Source organism: Trachypithecus francoisi, unplaced genomic scaffold (genome assembly GCF_009764315.1).
Source record: "Trachypithecus francoisi isolate TF-2019V2 unplaced genomic scaffold, Tfra_2.0 Lachesis_group11, whole genome shotgun sequence".
Lineage (NCBI taxonomy): Eukaryota > Metazoa > Chordata > Mammalia > Primates > Cercopithecidae > Trachypithecus > Trachypithecus francoisi.
In genome coordinates, this window is record NW_022681456.1 from 120,816,917 (window position 1) to 120,840,983 (window position 24,067).

Sequence of the window (24,067 nt, forward strand, 5' to 3'; positions counted from 1 at the left end):
TTTTTGGTTTTACTATGATGAATGTTTAACATTTGCATGCTGGATGTGGGGGTGGAGGTCATTTATCTGCTTTTCATTTCCTTCTTGGTTATACTTAGAGACTTTCAGGTAAGGTGTGGAAAGCGTGGTACAGGGTGAATTGCAGGCTGCAGTGTGGCGTGGTAGACAAGAGGCACTGGTTGCAGTGTACACAGTGGATGAGAGTAAAGAGATTTCCATCCTCAATGGAAACACACAACAAATAATTTTAAAAACTGATCATCTAGCTTGCATGAGGTCCAACAAATTCAGTTTGCAAAGTTTAACTTCCAAGTTAACTTAGTAACTTTTCCTCTAAGTCATTAATTTAGTAGCTATGTTTAAATATATTTTTTGTCTAAAGCAAGTCATAAATTCTAAAATGAATGACTAAACATGTAATAATTTAGGTATACAGCACCTGAAGGGAAAACTGCCAGTATGCTAAAGTATTGGATACAGATGCTTAAAAAATATCATGTAGCATTCTTACAATGCATGTGCTTTTAGCATGTAACTTGGTGAGTAGTTTTCAGCTATCTTTGTAGGAACGTGTGTCTTGAATACTTTAGGGCACCACTGCAGATGTGTGCGTGAGAGGTACAGATACTGAATGTTCTTCTCCCTTCCCATAAATGAAAAATATTAGCTCCCTCCATTTTTATTTTTATTTTTTATTTATTTATTTATTTTTGAGACGGAGTCTGGCTCTGTTGCCCAGGCTGGAGCGCAGTGGCCGGATCTCGGCTCACTGCAAGCTCCGCCTCCCGGGTTTATGCCATTCTCCTGCCTCAACCTACCGGTAGCTGGGACTAGAGGCTCCCGCCACATCGCCCAGCTATTTTTTTGTATTTTTAGTAGAGATGGGGTTTCACCGTGTTAGCCAGGATGGTCTCGATCTCCTGACCTAGTGATCCGCCCTTCTCGGCCTCCCAAAGTGCTGGGATTACAGGCTTGAGCCACCGCGCCCAGCCTATTTTTATTTTTGAAGTGGACTCTCGCTCTTGTTGCCCAGGCTGGAGTGCACTGGTGCAAATCTCAGCCCACTGCAACTTCCGCCTCCCGGGTTGAAGTGATTCTCCTGCCTCAGCCTCCCCAGTAGCTGGGATTACAAGCACCCACCACCATGCCCCACTAATTTTTGTATTTTTATTAGAGATGAGGTTTTGCCATATTGGCCAGGCTGGCCTCAAGCTCCTGACCTCAGGTGATCTGCCCACCCCGACCTCTCAAAGTGCTGGGATTACAGGTGTGAGTCACCGCGCCCGGCCAGCTCCCTTCTATGATTATTTATACAGTTGTTTTTACTTTTTGTTTTTTTGAGACGGTGTTTTCCCTCTGTCGCCCAAGCTTCAGTGCAGTGATGCAAATCTTGGCTGACTGCAGCCTTCACATCCTGGGCTCAGGTGATCCTCCCACCTCAGCTTCTGAGTAGCTGGGACTAGACACATGTCACCAAATCCATCTTTTCTTTTTTTCTTTTCTTTTCTTTCTTTTTTTTTTTTTTTTTTTTGGTATTTTTAGTAGAGACAGGGTCTTGCCATGTTTTCCAGGCTAGTCTCAAGCTCCTGGGCTCAAGCAATCTGCTGGCCTCAACCTCCCAAACTGCTGGGATTACAGGCGTGAGCACCACATCTGGCCCATTTTTTTTTTCCTTCCAGGATTAGGAGTCGACTTTCAGAAAACCCTTCAACCTTGCAAGCTTAATTTTCCGTAAAAATATTCGTCTAGGATAAAAGCAAGACACAAACAAAGAAGTATGTGTGGACTGCAGTTAAAAATTTTCAACACAACATAGCTTAGGAAGGTTGACATTTACAAGGAGCATGAGGCTCGTTCAGTGCCTTCTAGGCATTGGGAATGGCGGTCTGTGGGCGACCCTAACATGTGCCGCGTCCTGAGACGTGATCGTGCTGTTCACGCTTTTACCGAGGGCCTCCCGGGAGTACCAGAGTCTCTTCTTCTGCAGTCGGCCAGCCAGGCAGGAGCTGCTGGAGAAGGAACAAACAGTAAAAGACAGATGTACACGGTGTTATTGTGGCAGAGAGGTTAAAACCAGGCTTACTTTGTTCTTACCGTTTTAAAAAACTAATAATGAAATCCTTAAATATATTCAGGATTTCAAAGCAGTTGTGGGTGTGTCTGTGTCTCTAGCTCCCGTTTGGGTGCTTCCTGCGAAGAGAGCTCAGAGACACCACCTTTCCTCAATGAGGTGACAGGGCTTGGAGGGGTGTAAACCCCGTGGTGGGGGGGTGACTGACCTGGGGGGAGGCTGGGTCAGCGTGGGTATCCACCCCCATTCCACGTTCCTGTAGGGAATCTACAGTTCTAAGTCTTTATGATATGGGTAAAATGAACCTGGAAGAGGGGTTACTTTTTAAGAAGTAAGTGCCATGCTCTTTTTTCCTCATACTTTTCCGTGTTTAAGCAGCATTGAAGGATAAGGCACTAGTAGCATGTTGGTTTGGAAACAATGTTGTTGGTTATTTTACGTTGAATCTGACCTTAAGGTTGCCTGGTAACAGAAGTTTTTGTTTAACAACATGGGACTCTGTTGAATCTGTTGCCTCATTGGCTGAGCCGCCTGAAATCAGTGCGGTGACAGCTGAAGAGGCCTCTTCCCCTTGGAGGAAGCCGCTGGATTGGCAGGAGGCACCGCGCTTGATTGAGGGAGTGAGGCGGGTTTGCAGGGACCCCACGCGGCCCCTGCGGCTCTCTCCTGCCCCCTGCTGGCTGGCCAAGCAGCCTCGAGACAGTATGCTCAGTGTGAATGTTCACTGGGGCAGGCCAAGGCTTTTGTTCCAGAAACACCAGTGTGTTGAGCATGGCAAGAAAGACGTAAGTGTGTCTTAAACCTCTTGAACAAAGCAAGTTGATGTTTCAAATGCATCTTGAAGGCTAAAGACTTTGCTATGGTCAATATACAGGAGAAAAGAAGGTTTGATGAAATAGAAAGACAGGAGTGGCAAGTGACATGCTTGTGCCCGGTATGACTAAGCGATGTCGTGGCCGTTCCACACCATGGCATCTGAGCAGCCAGGCTGCAGATACTGGGTCAATTTAGATATCCCTGATCTCTGCAGAGCTTTGATCAGGTAGCCCAGGAGCAGATACAAACGCTGACTGGAAACCCTGGCACACGGAGGCACTGGAAACAGCAAGCTGCTATTAACATCATAGTGAGAGGCAATCGCCTGCTCTCTTAGGGGTGTCAGCTTCTTTTGCTTCTAGACTTTCATCTGCGTTCAATACAGCTTTATTCAGTTTATCCCCATTACTCCGCTGTCTTCGCTGTTAAAGTCTCAGCCAGCACTTAGCTCTGACACTGTAGGAATTTGACTGTCCGGCTGACCAGGCCTACCTGGCATGGCTGTAAAGCAGGCGAGAGCTTTCCGGAAGGCAGAGAGGAGAACCCGAGGCAGGAAAGAGCGTTGCTGGTCCACATACGGCAGTGCACCTGCAGCAGAGCGTGTACGTGCACGTTTCAGGCTAAACAAGTGTAGGAGAGAAGAAAACCGCCTATGATTAGTCACTTAAAATGCCACACACCCAACCCTTGAGACCCTAGCACATAGAATAGTAGGGGTCTTGGAGATGGCAGGTGTGCTGAAGTCTGATTTTCTCACTTAGCTTTTCCAGCAGCATTTTCCTCATCTCTAAGCTGGGGCTAACAACTGCCCCGCATAGATTTGTGCATGGAACGGTGCGTGTGAAGTCGGGTAGCCCCCAGGACCTAGGAAGGACTCGTGGTCAGTGTCGGTGGTCATGCGTGCTGTACGGGTCCCCCAGGAGGACCATTGCTACAGATAACTCCCTCCGTTTAATGTCACTGAATGTAAAAGGTGGGAGCTTGGCTTCTGATGTGTCTGGTTTGCTGCAGGCCTGCGCTGCACCCCGTGGTTCCTGAGCCCTGGGCTGAAGTACGCCCTGCTGCATCACCTGTGCCGCTTTTGCTGTGCAACGAGAGCTCCTGCCCTGGGAAACTTCCTCGCGCCTGACGAGCGCCACAGGCTGCAGCAAGACTTGTCGGAAGCGTGGGCTGGGAGGAGCCCGCCAGGAGCTCCTCCAGGCTAGGAGCGACTTTGTGGGGTTTGTCGGCCCTTCTCTCAGGTGTCCTGTGTCTCATGGATCAGCCGGCGAGTCCTGTCAGATGCCTGTCTCCTGTCTGGAGGAGCACTCTCCAAAACGCTGCCTGCCACCCCCGATCTCCTGGCGCAGAGTGAGGCCACATCTGCAGACCTTACCGCACAGAGTCCCAAGGCATTCGGCAAGAAGGGGAGTGGGCTGCATGTGAGTTCCACTGGGGAAGCCTGCTCTGCTCCCTACTCTGCTTTTGGGGTGCCAGATGTTCAGACCTGCTGTGTCTATCGGGGGCCATGGCGGGCTGGTGGGAGTGGGGGCGGGGAGAAGCGCGGATGGATCCAGGGAAGGACTTAGTTGAATGCCAGCTGCCCCACATACTTGTTGCTGGTCTTGGACAAGCTCCCTAGTTTCTCTGGGCTTCCGTTTGATTGTAAGACTAGGACGCCGCCGGAGTCTGAAGATGTCCGTGTGTGCGGGAATGCCTGGCGCAGTCACGACGGGTTTTCCTTCAGCCTCCTCCGTGCACCTCCCTGGGTCAATCAGTATCCATGCGTGCCACAAGTAAATTACAGTCCCTCCGAAAAACCAATTGACCTCTAGTTTTATGGTCAAGCATGGTGAGTGTCCTTGCCAGGAAATGCCACTAGATGTCTTGGGCCTGCTCCTCTACCTCCACAGCAATCCCCGGAACAGGCTGGTTCAAGACGTGGGAGGTGGGAGTCGTGTGTTGTACCTAGGACAGGCTGAAGTCAAAGGCTCATTTATTCTGTGAGGGGTGATCAGGCTGACACATCAAGAGGAACCCGGTGGCTGACCCTGGAGGTGGACGGTCAGGTCGGATTAGCTGCCCTCCAGCATGTGTTTCGAGTGATGCCTTGCCTGGGTTACTCAGCCCTGATTTGTAGCGCACAACTTCCCAGCTCCAGCCAATCTAGTCTTGCCATCTCCTTCCAAGAAGGTAGGTGCGGCGCACTTGCCTTTAAGCGGCTCCTTCTGGACACCGCAGGGCGGCAGCAAGCAAGCATGGGCGGCTTTTTCCTTACGTTGACCAAAATACGCAGGGCCAGCTTTGCACGATCCCATTCAGCATCACACGTGTGCATTGGCCACTCACGTGTCCGTCTGCCACAGACAGGCCTGGACCGGACCATTGAGTGGTCTTTACGGCAAAGAGCCTAAAGGGCTCACAGGAAATCTGGACCCAACGCAATGGTAACAGCGCAGCAATACCTGTCATTGATCAAGGGGTATTCTGGGCCGGAGGCTGTGTTAAGTGATCCAGTTCGGTTAGCACTCTTAGAATTAACCCCCTTTTGCCTATCAGGAAATCGAGGATGGAGGGCATTAACGCCAGGGAGCAGGGAGTAAGGGGACACACAGAGGGCCTGAGGGACTGGGCACTCTGAGCCCGAGGATCCGCCCCCAGGCCCCGGCTGCACGGGCACCAGAGCCGCGTGGTGCCTGTGCAGACTGGGAGGGGACTTGTGGGAACTTTGAGGCAAAAGATTTGATTAGGGTAATAGATTTCCATTTATCAAAACGCGCCAAGTGTACTTAAGATCTGAACATCTCACTGTGTGTACTTTGTGCTCCCTCCCTTCCAAAAAACAATGAAAAAATAATTACAAATGAACACTGAACTCGATAGCTTTTTCACAGTGGTATTAGATAGCAATTCTGAAAGCATTGCTGTATCTCCAGGCTTAAGCAAATAAGCTTAATAAATTAGTGAATATATTGAGTGTGACAGGAGCCAGGTTTCTTTCTTGGCAAGAGAGGTAGAAATAAGAAAAGGCCAAAGCCTGGAATGGATCATGTGGGATTTGGTTGCAGCAGGAGGTACCAGTATAAGCTGGTGGCTCCTGACGGATGTAGACAGGGACACAAGTGCCTGTGCATGGGTGTGAGTGTACATGTGTGTACAGGCATGTTGTGTGTTCTGCTTGCCAGCAATGCCCAGCAGCACCCGGTGCCCAGTCTTAGCTTCCAAACACCGTTCTTCACTAGAAGGAGCCTTGGTCCAAGGGCTGGGGAATCAGGTATCAGATCTGGAACCAGTTGAGTAACACAACAAACCACTGTAACTGTGAATCATAACCCACCAAGCCAGACTCCATGAGTACATATCAACATATGTAAATGAATGCTGAAAGATGAAATAATTATTTTTCAGTGAATATGGAAGATCTAATGATTTAGAAGGAATGACAGGAAATCAGTGGATGCTAAAACTAGTAGTGAAGAATTCATGGAAAACAGAATATGCACATAGTGTCATGGTGTCTCCTCCCAAATCTTAATTTCAACGCGAGAAGTAGCGTCTTTGCTTTGGAGGAACTTAAGCACCACCTTCACTGTGTTGCCGATGTTAACATTGTCACACAGGACAGACTCTGCCGTGTCCCTGCTAAAATGCATACTCTTGAGTCTAGTCTGGAAGATACCAAAATAAAGGACAAGCTGTAAAATAACTGAACTGTATTCTTTAACATTTGCAATTTCAAGAAACACAAAAGCTGAGAAACTTGGATTCTGGACGGGTAAAAATCACATGACAAATCAATTCATGATCCTGGATTGGATCTTCAAATAGGAAGACAACGTAAGAAAATTATGGAGGCAGATGGCACCATTTAAAAGTGAATTTGTATATGACAGTTTAATTTCCTGATCTTGAGGAAAATGAATGTGAGAGCATATCCTTGTGTTTAGGAAATACATTGAAACATTTAGGTATGGAAGGACATAGTATCTGAAATTTATTTTCATTTGACTTAGAAAATTCATGGGGAAGGGGGGAAAGCAGTGATGTAAGATAGGAGCAGTTGGGCCAAAGTTGAGCCTGGTAAGTTATGTGGGAATTCACTACGCTGGTCTTGCAGATTTTCTGTGTATTTGAAATTACATCCAAAAAGTTTAAAACGGAGAATATGTAAAACAAAAAGCGATTTGTGGAAGTGAGTGGACTGTCACCTCATTGATCCCTTCAGTTTTCGGCCATGAGCCAAGTCAGTCACATTGTGGTTTTTGACCTGGGAATTAGAAATAGTGGCCAGATGACCAGGCTCTTTATCTAGGTAGAGAGAGAAGTGTGCACAAAGGCTGACCAAGACCAAGCAGTGCGATGAGCTGCTTGTGGGCATGATGCTGCGGGTCTGGGTCCTGTCTCAGGTGGCAGCGTGGGGCGTTTAAGCCGGAAAGCCATGTCTGATTCCCTTTCAGTGGGATCATTCTCGCAGCTTCAGAGAAAACTGCTCCAACCCTTCTTCACTTACGCTGGCCATTTTTGGTGGTGGTGGTGGTGGTTTTATTCTGCTAACACCGTTCTCACTGACAGTTTAGGGCCTTTGAGCGGGTTTTTGCCTGTGTCTCGAAGATTCTCATCTTGACAGCCAGTATGGTTCATTCCTGTTGTTCTGATTTTGTGTTAAGAGGGTTCTTCCCTGGCTTCACAGTTTGAAGTTCCCGCTGCATCTGTCTCTGCTTTAATTCCATCTATCACCTGTCTCATCCCTTAAGAAGTGGCCTGCATGAGATGCCATGAGACTGTCTGCCTTATCACCACTGCATCCCCAGCCCATAGGGACTTACAGAGGAGGCATTCAGTGAATGTGTGGAATGCATGGCTGGGGAGGCCTCAGAATCATGGTGGGAGGCGAAAGGCACTTCTTACATGTCAGCAGCAAGAGAAAACGAGGTAGAAGCAAAAGCGGAAACCCCTGATAAACCATCGGATCTCATGAGACTTATTCACTATCACAAGAATAGCACAGGAAAGATGGGCCCCAGTGATTCAATGACCTCTCCCTAGGTCCCTCCCACAACATATGGGAATTCTGGGCGTACAATTCAAGTTGAGATTTGGGTGAGGACACAGCCAAACCATATCCATAGCCAACACAGTCCTGGCCCATGGCTGGTGTTGAGCTGAGCTGCGACCATGGCTGTGTGAGTTGGGGTGTGAGGCGTGCACACGCCTCTCAGCGGTACAGTGAAAGGATTTGGAGGCTCAAACGTGTGACCTACAAAGAATCTCCAAAGATCAAGGTCCATTCACCCTAAAAAGAAAAATCTCAGTGCAGTTTACAGCCAGTGTTTTCTTGTGGATATGGATTCTGCGGTAATAAAATGAATAATTAAAAGTCTGTGAATAAATTTTAATGTCTTCACTGGAATTGTAAACACTGATTTTCTTTTCTCACCCCCCCATCTGTTGGTGAGTATCAGAAGGTGGATGAACCGTGTTGTGGGGACAGAGAGGAGGGTGCAGCTTGGCCTCTGGGACCTCAGCTGAGCCCTGAGTGACTGAGCTCTCTGTTTCAGATGTCCACACGGAAGCTGTCCAGGTGGCTCTGGCCAAACCCAAAGAGCGTAAGATGGCCGGTGCCTATGCCTTCCAAACGCAGGTCCCTGGACGTGCAGATCTCCATGGACACCTACACCCCTCCAGGTAAGGCACACGCTCCCTGACACTGCCTCCTGAACATGTTGGGCGCCTCAGAATTGACCACTAGCCCAGCAGTTGGGATTTTGCCTTCAAAATCATGGTGCAGAAATGTAGATTTTGTGAACCAGAAGTCCAAAAACAGTGTATGAGTTAAACGTGGAAGGAAAAGTAACATTATGTATCTGTATAAATACACATTTTTTAACTTTTCATCAAGACTCATACATATGATACATACCAGTAAAATCTCACACAGTTTTATTCATTTAATTCTTTATAGGGAAAAGGGAAGAGTTTGTAACCCTCTGGGTGGAATTGGACTTTTCTTCTGATTAGGCTGGTGCATGCGTGTTCTCAAATCTTCAGACAAGTGTGATATATTGTTGGATTGTTTTAGAACAAGCGAATTGGACAGTTTAGGCAGTTACCCGAATCAGGTCATAAACTTTGTGTGCAAGGTGCCAGCTAGTATTTTAGTTCCTGCAGGCCATAAGGTCTCTCACAACCACTCAACTCTGCCCTCAGCCATGGGTGATAGCAAGTGCATATGGCTGTGGACCCAGAAAACTTGATTTACAAGAACAACGGACCAGATTTGGTGCACAGACCTGCCAACCCCTGATCTAAATGACTGAAGGTAATAGCCAATTTATATTTCTGCTATATACTACTGCTTTTCTTTAATCTTGAATTTTACATAACTACCCCAATTCTCTATTTTCTCTCCCCAAATAATTATAAACTACATTTCATGATCTTTACACCCAAGTAAAGCAGAAAGTTTAGTTATCCAGATACTTGTTAGAGACACGGATTGAACCTACGCTATTTGGTGTTTAGGTTCTGTGATTTTGATTCCAACATTATTTATGTCATTGTTGCAAGCTTGTCTTCTCAAAGGACCTGAATCACCTTACATCCCACGTTGAAGATACATATCACTTTAAATGACACCACGTTTTTCCTCCAATACAAGAGAAACTCAAGGTACAATGTGAATAGTTGAAAATGTACAACATTTTGGGGAGTATTTTTATTCTGAAGTTTAGCTTAGTCTTGGCAAGCAGTGAGACAGAAGGACGTGCTTCAGATCAGAGCTGAGGTCAAGCGTATGTCCACATGACTGCAAGCAGCTCCTGAGTTTCACCTTGACGTACCTTTACAAATGAAGGTAGTGGAATTTATAGGACAGAACTTAGAGTGCATCATTTTGGGTTTTCGTTGCTTTTTGTTTTGAGACAAGGTCTTGTTCTGTTACCAAGGTTGGAATTCAGCATCATGATGGTAGCTCTTGGCTCACTGCAGTTGTGACCACCTGGGCTCAAGCGGTCCTCCCACTTCAGCCTCAAGCAGCTGGGACCACAGGTGCTCGCCACCACACCCAGCTAAGTTTTAAGTTTTTGTAGAGACAGGGTGTTCCTATGTTGTTCTTGTTTTTCATTGACACATAGCATGTTCTTCTAAAGAAAGCAGTGCCAGCAGGCAAGGGAGTGAAGACCTTGCTAGCAAGGTTGTTGGCAAGGGAGCCCTTTCTGCCAACGTGCTCCCTTGGGTTCCTCCCTTTCTTTATTTTAATATTAAGTCACAGCACATAATTAAGGGCTGGGCACGGTAGCTCATGCCTATAACTCCAGCACTTTGGGAGTCCAGGGCAGGTGTATGGCTTGAGCCCAAGGGTTCAAGGCCAGCCTGGACAACATGGCAAAATGTACAGAAATGTCTTTTGTACAACTTGTCTCCACCATAAGTACAAAAAATTAGCTGAGCCCGGTGGTGTACACCTGTAGTCCCAGCTACTTGGGAGGCTGAGGTGGGAGAATCACTTGAGCCCGGGAGGCAGAGGTTGCTGTCAGCTGAGATGATACCACTGCACTCCAGCCGGGGCAACAGAGCAAGACCCCCATGTCAATTAGGAAAAAAATAACAATAATACATAGAGACTCTTTAAAAATGATTAGGCCAGGTGTGGTGGCTCACGCCTGTAACCTCTGCACTTTGGGAAGCCAAGGCAGCCAGATTGCTTGAGTCCCAGCATTTGAGACTAGCCTGGGCAACATTCCAAAGCCCATCCCTACAGAAATCAGCCGGGCATGGTGGTGTGTGCCTGTGGTCCCACCCAGCTGCTCGGGAGGCTGGGGTGGGAGAATCACCTGGGCCGGGGGAGGTTGAGGCTGCAGTGAGCCATGATCGTGCCACTGCACTCCAGCCTGGGCAACAGAACTAGACCCTATCTCAAAAAATAATACGCTTAATCCTATTTCTTTAGTTTATGATTATAATTTGCAAAAACTTACGGTAAAAAAAATTGCATTTGTATGTGTTCTTTGTGAAACTAACAACATGGATGTAAGAGGATAACCCACTTGAAATATTGTAAACCAAATTTTTGGCACTAACCAGTATGTAAGGCAACAGGCATTTTTCTTGACCACTTTTTATAAGAGACATGACTTTGAAATGGAAGAAGCAGTGCGATTCTTTGCTTATTTCTCGTATTGAATCCAACCGCTAAGAAATGTTACTGGGTCATGCATGATGAATAACTTCATTGTCTGCAAAATATAAAAGAATATTATTTGAAATGTTATTTTTGTGAAATATTTGGATTTATTTGACTAACATTTTTATATAAACCATAAAACATCCTTTGTAAATTTTCATCAGGAGTCCTCTTGATATCACATAGGGCAGTTTTGTAAAATCATAAATGTCAATATCATAAATATTTTTTATGTTTATGTTTTTACTCCCAGCCTATTTTGTGCTTAGCGATAGTTTGCATGTTTATTAGCGTGGTTACTTGATCCAAATCTTGGTTGCATTTTCTTACCTATTTTTCTTGGTTGCTGGTAACAGTGATTAGATCTTACTCAGTTTCACTGCCCTTCAGAGAATGTTCTTGAAGTTTATCTTCTATAAAATGACTGGCTGCTGACCTGGATCATAGTTTCTGGAGAAACACTCATTAGGATTGTGGCAACACTAATATTCTATGGGTGAAACTTTCCTTTAGTTTTCAAATGTAAAGATATAAGAATAATTTGCCAAAACTTGTTCTAGCCATGATGAGGGAACAGGGACCCAAATCACACATCTGCCATAAACAACTGTAAAGCTGCACAGAACGAATGAGGTGGCTGTTTTTAGTCTGTGACCACAGCTGTGCCAACCAGAACTGAGGGCAAGGCCAGGAGAATGAATGAGACGCACCGAGAGTACACTTGTTCTCTGGAGTACACCTGCAGATCGTGGCACGGAGAGCGCAGGTGTGGGTGGAGCATGGCCACTCTACCGAGTCCAGAAAGCGGAGCTCGGAGAGAGCTCAGATGTGAGCTGAGCATGGCCACCCTACCACGTCCAGGAGGCGGAGATTGGAGAGAGCTCAGGTGTGGGCAGAGCATATCACCCTACCACGTCCGGGATGGGAAGATCAGAGAGAGCTCAGGTGTGGGCGGAGCATGGCCACCCTACCACCTCCAGGAGGGGGATATCGGAGTGGGTGCAGGATGGGAGCTCTCCACAGATCCACACCAGCAGCGAATCAGTCCAAGCCTGCCCATGTCACGATGACCCAGCAGTGCCTGTGCTACCTGCTAAAACAAGAGCTGGAAAGCTTCAGAGGAAGGTTAGGGATCCTGAGTGTGCTCAACATGTTACCTACAATGTGTAATACTCAGCAAATAATGACTGCATACACAGAGAAACAGGAGGTAGAATCTGTGCTCAAGAAAAAGGCAGTAAAAAGTGCACACACATGCAGGATGGTCTCTGTCACTCACCACATGCGGCGGCTGAGCACATGAATTGCGCCCGGTCTGAACTGGATTTGCTGCGTGAAAGACATGCCAGTTAATATGAAAAATAGAAAATACTGTATTTGTATTTATTTATTTATTTATTTATTTTTTGAGATGGAGTCTTGCTCTGTTGCTCAGGCTAGAGTGCAGTGGCGCGATCTGGGCTCACTGTAATCTCCGCCTCCCGGGTTCATGCCATTCTCCTGCCTCAGCCTCCCAAGTAGCTGCCCGTTGCTACGCCTGGCTAATTTTTTGTATTTTTAGGAGAGACGGGGTTTCATCGTGTTAGCCAGGATGGTCTCGATCTCCTGATCTCGTGATCCACCCGCCTCAGCCTCCCAAAGTGCTGGGATTGCAGATGTGAGCCACCTCACCCGGCCTATTTGTATTTCTTATTGAAAGTATTGTATGAGGCCGGGCGCGGTGGCTCAAGCCTGTAATCCCATCACTTTGGGAGGCCAAGACGGGCGGATCATGAGGTCAGGAGATCGAGACCATCCTGGCTAACACTGTGAAACCCCGTCTCTACTAAAAAATACAAAAAACTAGCTGGGTGAGGTGGCGGGCTCCTGTAGTCCCAGCTACTCGGGAGGCTGAGGCAGGAGAATGGCGGTAAACCTGGGAGGCGGAGCTTGCAGTGAGCTGAGATCCGGCCACTGCACTCCAGCCCGGGGGGACAGAGCGAGACTCCGTCTCAAAAAAAAAAAAAAAAAAAGTATAGTATGAGCATTTTGAGTTAAAAATATACTAGTAAAATGAATTGTACCTGTTTATATATTTATATGAGGCTACAAGGAAGGTTTCAAGTTCTATAAGAGGACTCTCATAATCCTGTTGGAAAATGCCCGTCTAGATGTCTGATACAGCAGAAGACCGAGTTTTTAAATCTACAATTATAAATATTTAGGGACTCAAATTACAATGTGTCAAAGAACGAAAATATTTTAATTCTTGAGCCAGAGGAAGGGAAGACTCTTTTTACTATAATGGAGTTGGGGAATTTCAGGTTCCATACATGATAATCTTGAGAATTGTCACTCCCTCCTCACAGGTAAAAAGCTGAGCAAACTGAAAAATCAGCAGTTCTTCTTAAACCTGCAAGAGACGTGAGGTCACAGGCAAGCCACTGTCCCCAGATTGGCTGGACAGGTAAAGCGGAGAATCACTGTACACTGGAGCACAATGCTCCAAGGAACCCACGCTGGGATTGGAATACCTGAACTGGAATTGACAAATTGCTGCAGTGAGGTGTGGCCACGTCTGAGAGTTGAAACCTCCAGGAGGCCTGTGCATATGGGTCTCATGCTTTTGTGAGTTGTATCATCAGAAGCTCAACCAGGTTCTCGAAGTAAACATCAGAGAAAAATCCCCTCATATTTACTACAGGGGAAAGAGAATAGGAATCATTTTTCAATATGTAGGTGCACTCTTCACTAGGTCTACCTTCCAGAGAAGCTAGTTAACTAGAGACTAACCTGGTGGGATTTTATCAGAGCCTTCTGACCTGGGGGAAAGGGAAATACCCAACTCCAACCCCCAGAAATGAAAAGCAAAAAAGAACAGAGTATCCAAGCACTATGGGACGTCCACAGAGGCATAAAATATGCATAACGGTAAGGCAAGGGGGAAGAAAGAGGAACAGAAGAAATATTTGTAACAGTAATAGCTGAATTTCCTCAGATTAAAGCCAGACACCAAACCATAGATCCAGGAAGCTCAAAAAACACCAAGAAGGATAAATGTAAAAATGACGATGACAAAAACAAAACAAAAATAAACTCTACTTGGGCATAAAATATTCAAACTATGGTGACTCAAAGATTAAAAACCAAAGAAACCAGAGTAATCTCCTTCCCTATGGAGGATCAAAGATAAGAATTATATTCAACTTCCCCTCAAAAACCATGAAAGCAAGAAGTGGAGTGAAGTATTTGAACTATTGAGAGGAAACAAATTCTATTAACCTAGAAGTCTATACTCTGTGAAATGATCTTTCAAAAGTGAAGAAAAAGTAAAGATCTTCTCTGACAAAAATTGCAAAATTTGTTGCCGGTAGACCTGCCTTACAAAAAATGTTCAAAGTTCTTTAGAGAAAATAGTAGAGGTCAGTAACTCAGCTGTGCACAAAGAAAGGAAGAGCACAGTCTGTTTACAGGGCTCACACCTGTCATCCTAACACTCTGGGAGGCAAAGATCGGAAAACAGCTGGAAGCTGCTTAGTTGAGACCAGCCTGGGCAACGTAGTGAGACTGTCTCATTAAAAAGAAGCCAAACGTGGTGGCCGACACCTATAGTGCCAGCTACTTTGAGAGGCTGAGACGGGTCAGTTCTTGAGCCCAGGATCCCGTTCAAGGCTGCGGTGAGCTATAATGATGCTACTCCACTCCAGCCTGGGCAACAGAGAAAGACCTTGTCTGTTTAAAAAAATAAATAGAAAAACAAAAAGCATTAAAGAAGAAATAGTGAAGGTAGAAGAAAATCTTTCATTTTTCTTAATAGATCTAACATAACAGTTCATTCGTAATAGCGACAGTAAATATACTGTATTATATGCTTATGTATATGTCATACACACACACTTAAATATAAGTGAAATGAATGAGAGCAGTGATACCCAAGGGATGGGAGGGAGCAATTAGGAATTAGGATTATTTTGTTATTATAGTGTGCTTGCATTATCAAGAAACCAGTGTAGTGTCATTTGAAAGTGGACTTGGGTTACTTGTAAATTTATATTGAAAATTCCAAGGCAGACACTTAAAAAAAAAAAAAAAAAAAGTAACTGATATGCTAAGAAAGGAAAGAAAATAAATCATAGAAAATGCTCAATTAAGACCACAAGGAAAAAAAAGTGAAAGACAAAAACAAAGAACAAGGGCAACAAATAGAAAATAGTAACAAATATGGTAGATGTTAATTCAACTGTATATCATTACTTTCAATGTCAGTCCAAATGCACCGAACTATATATTGTCTAGAAGAAATCCACTTTAGATATAAAGACATACATATAGATCAACAGTAAAGGGATGGAAAAAGATATAAATGTTAACACTATTTTTTTGGTGTGCAATGGCCTAATCTCATCTCACTGCAACCTCTGCTTCCCAGGTTCAAGTGATTCTCCCTCAGCCTCCTGAGTAGCTGGGATTACAGGCATTTGTCGTCATGCCCGGGTAATTTATTTTTTTTCTATTCTTGTACAGATGGGATTTCACCATGTTGGCCAGGCCGGTCTTGAACTCCTGACCTCAGGTGATCATCCCGCCTTGGCCACCTAAAGTGCTGGGATTACAGGCGTGAGCCACCGTACCCGGCCAACACTCATTTTGAAAAATGGAAGTGGTGATACTAATTTCAGACAGAGTCGGCTTTACATCAAGGAAAGTTACCAGAGATGATGATTACGTAATAAAGGGGTCAGTTCTCCAAGAAGATGTAACAATCCTGAAATGTATTTTTGCTAACAAAGCATCAGAATGCCAAAGGAAAAACTGATACACTTCAAGGAGAAGTAATTAACCCACTAGTATAGTTGGAGACGTTAACACCCCTTTATCAGAAATGGACCAATTCAGTAGCCAGAAAATCAGTAAGGACACAATTGAATCGGCATCCTCAGTCAACTATATATAACTGACGTTTATAGACTATTTGCTATGTTGAGAGTCATGTCATACTCCATCCCACTAGATATTAGGGTCAGTGTCACAGCATGAGTGTACACCTACTACGATTTTAAAACTAATAGCATGCTCTCCGTCACTGGATATTAGGAACGACATCACAGGTAAGTGTACACCCCCTGTGATATTAGGAGTAATAATGTGATTAATTATTAAACATTGATCAATTTTAATAATTATCAATGACAATTAACAGGATACCATTATTAATTATGGATAACTATTTTACATATATGATTTTGCAAGCTTAAAATTAATATTAATGTCATTTAACAATATTATCAGTTCTTAATATTAATCACTATTTTATTACCAACATCTCTTAGTTTTGATTTAAGCAACATTAATTGCTGATATTATTTTATTAATAGGGATTTTACTATTAATTATTAATCCTATTCGTTAACATTTTTAACCAGTATTAATTTTTACTATCTTTATTGTGATTATTAATATCGATGATTATTAATTTTTATTATATTTATTAATATTAATAATTAATAGATTTGTTCCTGATATCCGGCGGGGAGAGGATGATATTACTCCCAACATCGAAGAAAGTGTACACCCCTCTATGATGTTATTCCTAATAGCCAGGGGGTAGAGGATAACATTATTGAACCTGTCGCAGTGAGTGTACATCCCCTCGGTCGTCTTGTTTCTTATATCCTGGGTGGGAGAGGATGGTATGACTCCCAATGTTGCAGGGTGTGTAGACCTCCCCCGTGATACTGTCCCTAACATCCAAAGGTCGAGCGGATGATATTTCTTCCGATTTCGCAGTGGGTGTACATCCCCTCTGTGATATGATTGCTACTATCCAGAGGGCGAGAGGATGATATCAGTCTCAATATTGCAGGAGGTGTACACTCCCTAGTGATATTGTTCCTAATATCCAGGAACGGAGAGGATATCACCCCCAATAGAGCAGGGGGTGTACACCCCTTCTGTGCCATTGTTCCTAATAGCCAGCGGGGGAGAGGAAGATATTACTCCCCATATTGCAGGGGGTGTATACCTCCTTGTGATATTGTTCCCTATGTCCTGGGAGGGAGGCGATGATACCAGTGGCAATATCGCAGGGGGTGTACTCACTGTGATATTGTTCTGAATATCCAGAGGGAGAGAAAATGATATGACTCCCAATATCACAGGGGGTGTACATCCTCCTGTGATATTGTTTTTTATTCAGGGGGAGAGGATGATATGACTCCCAATATCACAGGGGTTGTACACACCTCCTGCGATATTGTTCCTAAGATCCCGAAGGAGAGAGCATATTTCTCTCAATATCGTAGGGGGTGTACCCCTACTTTGTAATATTGTTCTTAATATCCACGATGGGAGACAATGATATGACTCCCAATATCGCAAGAAGTGTACAGCCACCTGTGATATAGTTCCTAACATCTAGGTGGGGAGAGGATGATATTACTGCCCATATCGCACGAGTTGTAAAACCCCTTTGATATTTTGCCTACAATCCTGAGGGGAGAGGATGATATTGCTCCCAATATCGAAGAAGGTGTACACCCCCCTGTGACTCTATGCCCAATATCCACGTTGGGAGACGACGATATTACGCCCAATATCGCAGGGGATGTACAGACACACTGGGATATTGTTCCTTATATCGAGAGGGGGAGAAGATGCTATTGCTCCCAATAATGCAGTGACTGTGGCTGTACACCCCTCCTGTGATACTGTTCTTAATATCCTAGAAAAGAGAGGATGATACTACACCCAATATCGCAGGGGATGTACACCCACCCAGTGATATTGTTCTTAATGTACTCCACTTCCCACGACCAGGGATATCGCTCCTAATATCCAGGGGAAGAAAGGATAAGGGGAAGAAAGGATAACATTATGCCTAATACTGCGGGGCAGTGTTCACACCCTCTGTGATGTTGTTCCTAGTATCCAAAGTTAGAGACAATGATATTACTGGCCATATCGCAGGGGGTGTACACCCTTCTGTGATATTGTTTTTGACATTCAGTGGGGGAGACGATAACATGAATCCCAATATCGCTGAAGGTGTACAGACCCCTGTGATATAGTTCCTAGTGTACAGGGGAAAGGGAAGAATATTGCTTTCAATATTGCAGGGGTTGTAACCACTCTGCCCCCTTTATATTGTTCCTAATATGCAGCAGGGTAGAGGCTGATAGTACTCCCAATATCCCAGAAGGTGCACACACACCTGTGATATAGTTCCTAATATCCAGTGGGAAAGAGGCTGATTTTACTTTCGAGATCGCAGTGGGTGTACACTGCCCTCAACCCCGGGGTATCGTTCCTAATATCCAGGCAGGAAAAAGATGACATGGCTGACAATATCGAAGGGGGTGGACACCTCTTCACTGATATGGTTCCTCTTATCCAGGGGGTGAATGGATGATATTACTCCCAATACAGCCACCCTGGGATTTTGTCCTTAATGACCACAGGGGAGAGATGATATTACTACCAATATTGCAAGGGGTGTACACCCCTCCTGTGATATTGTTTCTTATATCCAGGAAAGGAGAAGATGGTCTTAGTACCAATGTTGAAGGGATGGACAGCCCCCATGGGATATTGTTCTAAAGATACAAGTTGAAAGAAGATGAGATTCCATCCAATATAACAAGGGGTGTACACCCCACCTGTGATATGAATCTTAAAACCTAGAAGAAGAGAGAATGACATTGCTTCCAAAAACACAAGGGTTGTACACCCACCCTGTAACATTGTTGCTGTCATCTAAAGGAAGAGATGATGATACTACTCCCACTACCGGAGAAGGCACACACCTCCCTGTGATATTGTTCCTCATAACTTGTGGGGGAGAGCATGATATTACTTCCAGTATGACGGTGGCTTGACACCCAGTCTGTCATATTGGTTCTGCACACCAACTCTGTGCCCCTCGTTTCCCATGCGTTCTGTCCTCACTTTTGGAACCTCAGGGGAGGCTTTGTCTTTGGTTACAGATGAAGAGACGAAGGGTCTGAGAGGTTACGCAAGTTTGTTACTGGAAAGGGGTCCCGATCCAGACCCCAAGAGAGGTTTCTTGGATCTCACAGAAGAAAGAATTCGGGGCAAGTCCATAAACTGAAAACGAGTTTATTAGGAAAGAAAAGGAACAAAAGAATGGCTACTCTGGGCTCAGTGGCTCAGTCCTGTAATCGTATAACTTTTGGATGCCGAGGCAGGTGGATCACCTGAGGTGAGAAGTTTGAGACCAGCCTGGTCCAACATGGCAAAACCCTGTCTTCGCTGAAATACAAAAAATTAACTGGGAGTGGTGGCAGGTGCCTGTAATCCCAGCTACTAGGAAGGTTGAGGCAGGAGAATCGCTTGAACGCAGGAGGCAGAGGTTGTAGTGAGCCAAGATCACGCCACTGCATTCCAGTTCGGCCAACAGAGCGAGACTTCGTCTCAAAAAAAAAAAAAAGCTGCTCCATACGCAGAGTGGCCCCAAAGGCTGCTGGTTGCCCATTTTCATGGTTATTTCTTGATCATACGCTAAACAAGGGTTGTACTATTCATGAGTGTTCCAGGAAAGGAGTGGGCAATTCCCGAAACTGAGAGTTTCTGCCCTCCCTTCTGAGACCATGTAGCCCAACCTCCAGATGTTGCCATGGTATCTGTAAACTGTCGTGGCGCTGGTGGGAGTGTTTTGTAGCAGCTAATGCATTATAATTAGCACATAATGAGCCGTGAAGACAATCAGAGGTCACTCTCGTGGCCATCTTGGGTTTGGTGGGCTTTGGCCGACTTTAGTGCAACCTGCTTTATCAGCAAGGTCTTTATGAGCTGTATCTTGTGCCGACCTCCTATCTCATCCTGTGACTAAGAATGCCTAGCCTCCTGGGAATGCGGCCCAGCAGGTCTTGGCCTCCCTTTAACGAGGCCCCATTCAAGATGGAGTCGCTCTGGCTCACGTGCCTCTGACAAGTTGGCCTGGGTTGAGTGTTCCCTAGTGTGTGGTTGTTGGAGCTGTTCCTAGGAATAAGAGGTATTGGCAGTAGGAAACAGGCCTCTGTTAGCCCTGGGGTTGGCACTCTGCCCAAGTATGTCGGTCTCATTTTAGTGGTGATAAAACGGGGGCTCAGAGACATCAACTCCCTCACCCCGAACTCCCAGACTGTCAGTGGTGGGCTGGGGTTTGAATGTGGGGCTTGAAGACCCATCATCTCCTCTGGTCCCCCAGTCTCTACTGCCCAAGAGGAACAGGATCCCAGGATCCAGGCCCCTCATGGCACCAGCCAGGGTGGGTGGAGATGGGGAGGCACAGATCCAAAGGCCCTGGACTCTGAGGCAGGTCGGGGGCCGAGAGCAACCCGGACCTGCGGACCCCACCCCGAGAAGAATGGCTGCAGGCCCGTCCCAGTGGGCAGGAGGTCTGTGTCCTCAGTAAACGTGACGGCGCTTCCCGCTCCTCCAGCCAGGTCGTGCTGTCTTCATGTTTCCAATCATGCGGCCTCCTCTCCAGTTCCCAAGCCCAACCCACAGAGACAGCGATCTGGGGTCCACGTGAGGTTTGTCAGCAGCTCTGACCCGCTGCTTCTGGCCGCTGCTTCCGGCCAGCCCCGCGGCTGGTTCTGGAAAGCTCTCTGCTGCCCCCTGGTGGGGAAGCTCGGGGCAGAGCTCTGGCTGCAAGCATGGGGTCCCAGAACCTCCTGGCTGTGTCACCTCTGCTGAGTGGAAAACCAACCCAGGACTGAAGCAGCAGATGGGTGCCTGATTCCTTATAATCAGAGCTCCACCCACTGGCAAGTCTCTCTCTGGGCCTCTGTTTCCCCTTCCATTAAATGAGGGGCTTGGGGGATACCAAGGAGGGGTAACAGCTTAGTGAGGATGGCAGGTTTCTTCTGGGGAGATGAACACGTTTTGAAACTACATGGCGTGAGTGGTTGCACAGGACTGTGAGTGCACAAATGCCACCACATTATTCGCGTTGAAATAGTTAATTGCATGCGATGTGAATGTCACCTCATTTAAAGTGTTGAAAAGAGGTGCCTGGGAGAATGTAGTGTATGTGAGAATCACGTGGGACACCCACAGTCTCTGAACCTCGGTTTCCTTGCCGTAAACTGGCAAAGAGACCGTATGAGCTGTGTTCCCTGGGGCCAAGAGATTCCAAGAAGGAAAACCTGGGATTCCAGGGACTGGGATGAGGGCCGGGGGCCGGAAGGGGAGGGGGCCTGTGGGGACGGCATAGGGGGCAGCCCAGATAAGGCTTTCAATACTGGGTAGCAGCGTCTACACAGGCGGAGATCCCTGCATCTCACTTCCCGCAGGGCTGACCAGTGGCCAGAGGTGGGACTGGCCAGGCTCGGCCCAACCAAGTCTGGGAGCAGAGGACACTGAGTGAGGGATCCCTGGGGCCACCCTCACTGGCCTGTGGCTCTCCTGACACCACAAGAGAGGTCCAGGAGCTGACCTTGGGTCCTAATGGGGGACACCTTCCTGGCAGCAAGCTGGCAGGGTCGTGTGGTGGTCAGTGTACTGGGCTCTGTGTCTCTGCCCCTACCTGCTGTGTGACGGTGGGCGAGACACCGAACCTCTCTGTGCCTCTGTTTCTTCAATGGCGAACAGGGGCACTAGCAGCCCCCACATCCGGGCACAGTGGCCTGAAGGATAAAGGCAAGGGCGGCACGAGACCTACAGCAAAAGCTCTGAGCAAGGAGAGCAGGGAGCTGCCCAGGGAGTTCCACCACCATCTCCCCTCTGGCTGCCAAGGAAACCGAGGCTCATGGTGACCTGACCCAGGTCTGTTGGACTCAGGGTCCTTCTCATCCCCAAGATCAGAGGGCTGCCACCAGGGAAGGAGCTGGCCCCTAGACACCGCCCAGGAAGCACACAGGGAAGGATGCCCTGGGGACTTCAGTATGTTATTGCAAAAAAACCCTTTATTGCTATTTGACCCCTGCTTTCATACCTCCATTTCCCAGAAAATGAGTCACGGGAGACACCAGGAGAGGCAAGAGACCATCCTCCTTGCACAAAACCCACTCCATCGGATGCTGTCCTCAGCGAGGGTGGCTGGGGCCAACCAGGGGGCCCACCCACAGAGTGGCAGAGGAGGCAGGTTGACCCTGCAGACATTGAGCACTGTGGTGAAGGTCCTGGCCTTCTGCTAGAAGAAGAGCGACTTCTCGCAGTCCAGGAGGAAGTTGTGGGAGATGGTGGCCAGCCACGTGTAGGCCTTCAGCTGTGCCCTTCTTGTTGCCCAGGTCCACGGCGGCTGCCAGTACCAGCTGGTAGTACCTGGCTGCATCAAACCGTTCCTGAAGGGGACAGGCCATGCTCAGCAAAAGGGGGACTCGGAGCCTGTCTTCCCAGAGGCTGCTCCCATCTCCAGGTCATTTCACATGTCCAGCCAATGCTGGCTCACCCCATGAGCCCCGAAGCCTGTGACACTGCTGTGGTCTCAGCTGCAGGAGGTGGGGACAACCCTGAAACCCCTGGAAGCCTTCCTGACTGTCCCTATGCTCCACTCACCCCAAGCCTCTTGCCCCAGTCCCACCCTTCTCTGCAGGCAGTGGATGCTTTCCCCATGGGCTGAGGACAGGGCAGATCCTGCCTGCTCTGAGAGTTCCATGCAGGACCCATGGTTCCAAGCCACAGCAGGGGCACAGCGTTGAGTGACCCGGGCTCCCCTCTGGCCCCTGTCCATGCTGACCATTGCCAGGCCAGGTACAAAACCATCTCACAGGTGTCCTCCCTGGCAATGTTCCCTGAAATATTGACAGTGTGTGACTCCCCAGACATCCACTCCCATTTTCAATGCATCTTTGGCTCAAACTCACCATCCCAGGGTTGGGATGCTGCCTCCCAGACCTCCACCTTGACCCACCCATCTCCCCGCCGGCTTCTCCTCAGGCGTCTCCTCCACATGGGGGATACCCAAGGGACCTAAGACCCAGGCCTGGCCTGTCCCTCTCCAAGACGGCTCCCAGGGCCAAGGACAAAGTCCAAGATGCAGCAGTCCATTCCCGCACTGCCCCGCCCCCCCCCCGAACAGGGGGGTGAGAAGGCCCCGAGTCACCGCCACTGCTCATCCAATGCCCCCCGGACCAGCCGAACACTGGACTGTGCTGGGTGCATGGCTGAGCCTAACATCCTTGCTCTCAGTCTGAGGGACCTGGGACTGAACACTGACCAGAAAGGTGAGCCGGGCTGTGGCAGAGGGAAGCCCAGGAGCCTGTGGGGGGCCCAGGAGGCCCCTGACTCAGCCAGGGGTGGGAGGCAAGGGCTTCCTGAAGGGGTGGGGGCATCCCAACTAAACAGGAAGCAGCCAGCCAAAGCATGTCTGCGTGTGCCTGTGCGTGTGCATGTGTACCTGTGCGTGTGCATGTGTACCTGTGTATGTGCATGTGTACCTGTGCCTGTGCATGTGTACCTGTGTATGTGGTTGTGTGTGCGCCTGTGTGCCTGACTGTGCGTGTGCCTGTGTGCGCGTCTATTTGCATGTGCATTTCCATGTGCCTGTAGTGTGTGCAGCAGCTAGTGAGTGGCAGGCTGAGCCAGGACACACCTAATCCACCCTATTCCAGGGCTCACTCTCACGTGGAGACTAAAGGGGACCCCATTTTAGAGGCAATCGACAAGGATGCCCATTTACCCCTGCCTCTCTGCCAGCCTTCCAGGCCCCATCCAGCCCAGCTTTCTCTCCCAATCCTCTGGGCCCCGGGTCCAGAGCCTCCTATACAAGGAGGAGGGTGTGGCCTTGGAAAGACAGCTGTCCTTGGGGAATTCCGAGGGGGCCTCCCTGTGGGAAGCTGGCCTGCACTGACAGCACCGTCACAATGAGGCCCAGAGGGCTCGAGAAGGAGGTGAAGGAGACCTCTGCCCCTCGACCCCAACCATGGACTTTGGCCTCTCGGGTACTACTTGGCCGTTTCCTTCTTGCTGGGCAGGCAGAGTGGGCGGCAGGCTTAACCAAGAGAGATAAAGGGCCACTTCTGGGAGGCCCGTCCCTTGGTCCCAGGCGAGCCCCTGAGCGGTGATCAGCGTCCCTCTGGGCCTGACACCTGGCACCT

The 24,067-nt window shown here is 47.6% G+C and overlaps 1 protein-coding gene and 1 pseudogene across 1 annotated transcript; one reads left to right on the plus strand and one right to left on the minus strand.

The window, feature by feature from the left end:
- Positions 1-3,018: 3,018 nt before the first annotated feature.
- Positions 3,019-14,609, plus strand: LOC117090907. The gene is made up of 5 exons (XM_033223498.1): positions 3,019-3,113; positions 3,940-4,285; positions 8,425-8,551; positions 11,709-11,934; positions 13,397-14,609. Exons 1-5 carry the CDS (start codon positions 3,019-3,021, stop codon positions 13,398-13,400), a joined length of 798 nt encoding a protein of 265 aa, XP_033079389.1. The 3' UTR covers positions 13,401-14,609.
- LOC117090908 overlaps positions 8,784-24,067 on the minus strand; it is a 52,194-nt pseudogene continuing 36,910 nt past the window's right edge.

What these genes read in the sequence shown, in the direction of transcription:
- LOC117090907 (XM_033223498.1), top strand. Translation starts at nt 3,019, where the DNA reads ATGTCGTGGCCGTTCCACACCATGGCATCTGAGCAGCCAGGCTGCAGA. An exon ending in ACAGAGTCCCAAGGCATTCG is followed by an intron (nt 4,286 to 8,424) that starts GCAAGAAGGGGA and finishes TCTCTGTTTCAG; the next exon opens with ATGTCCACACGGAAGCTGTC. An exon ending in GGACACCTACACCCCTCCAG is followed by an intron (nt 8,552 to 11,708) that starts GTAAGGCACACG and finishes CTGTGACCACAG; the next exon opens with CTGTGCCAACCAGAACTGAG.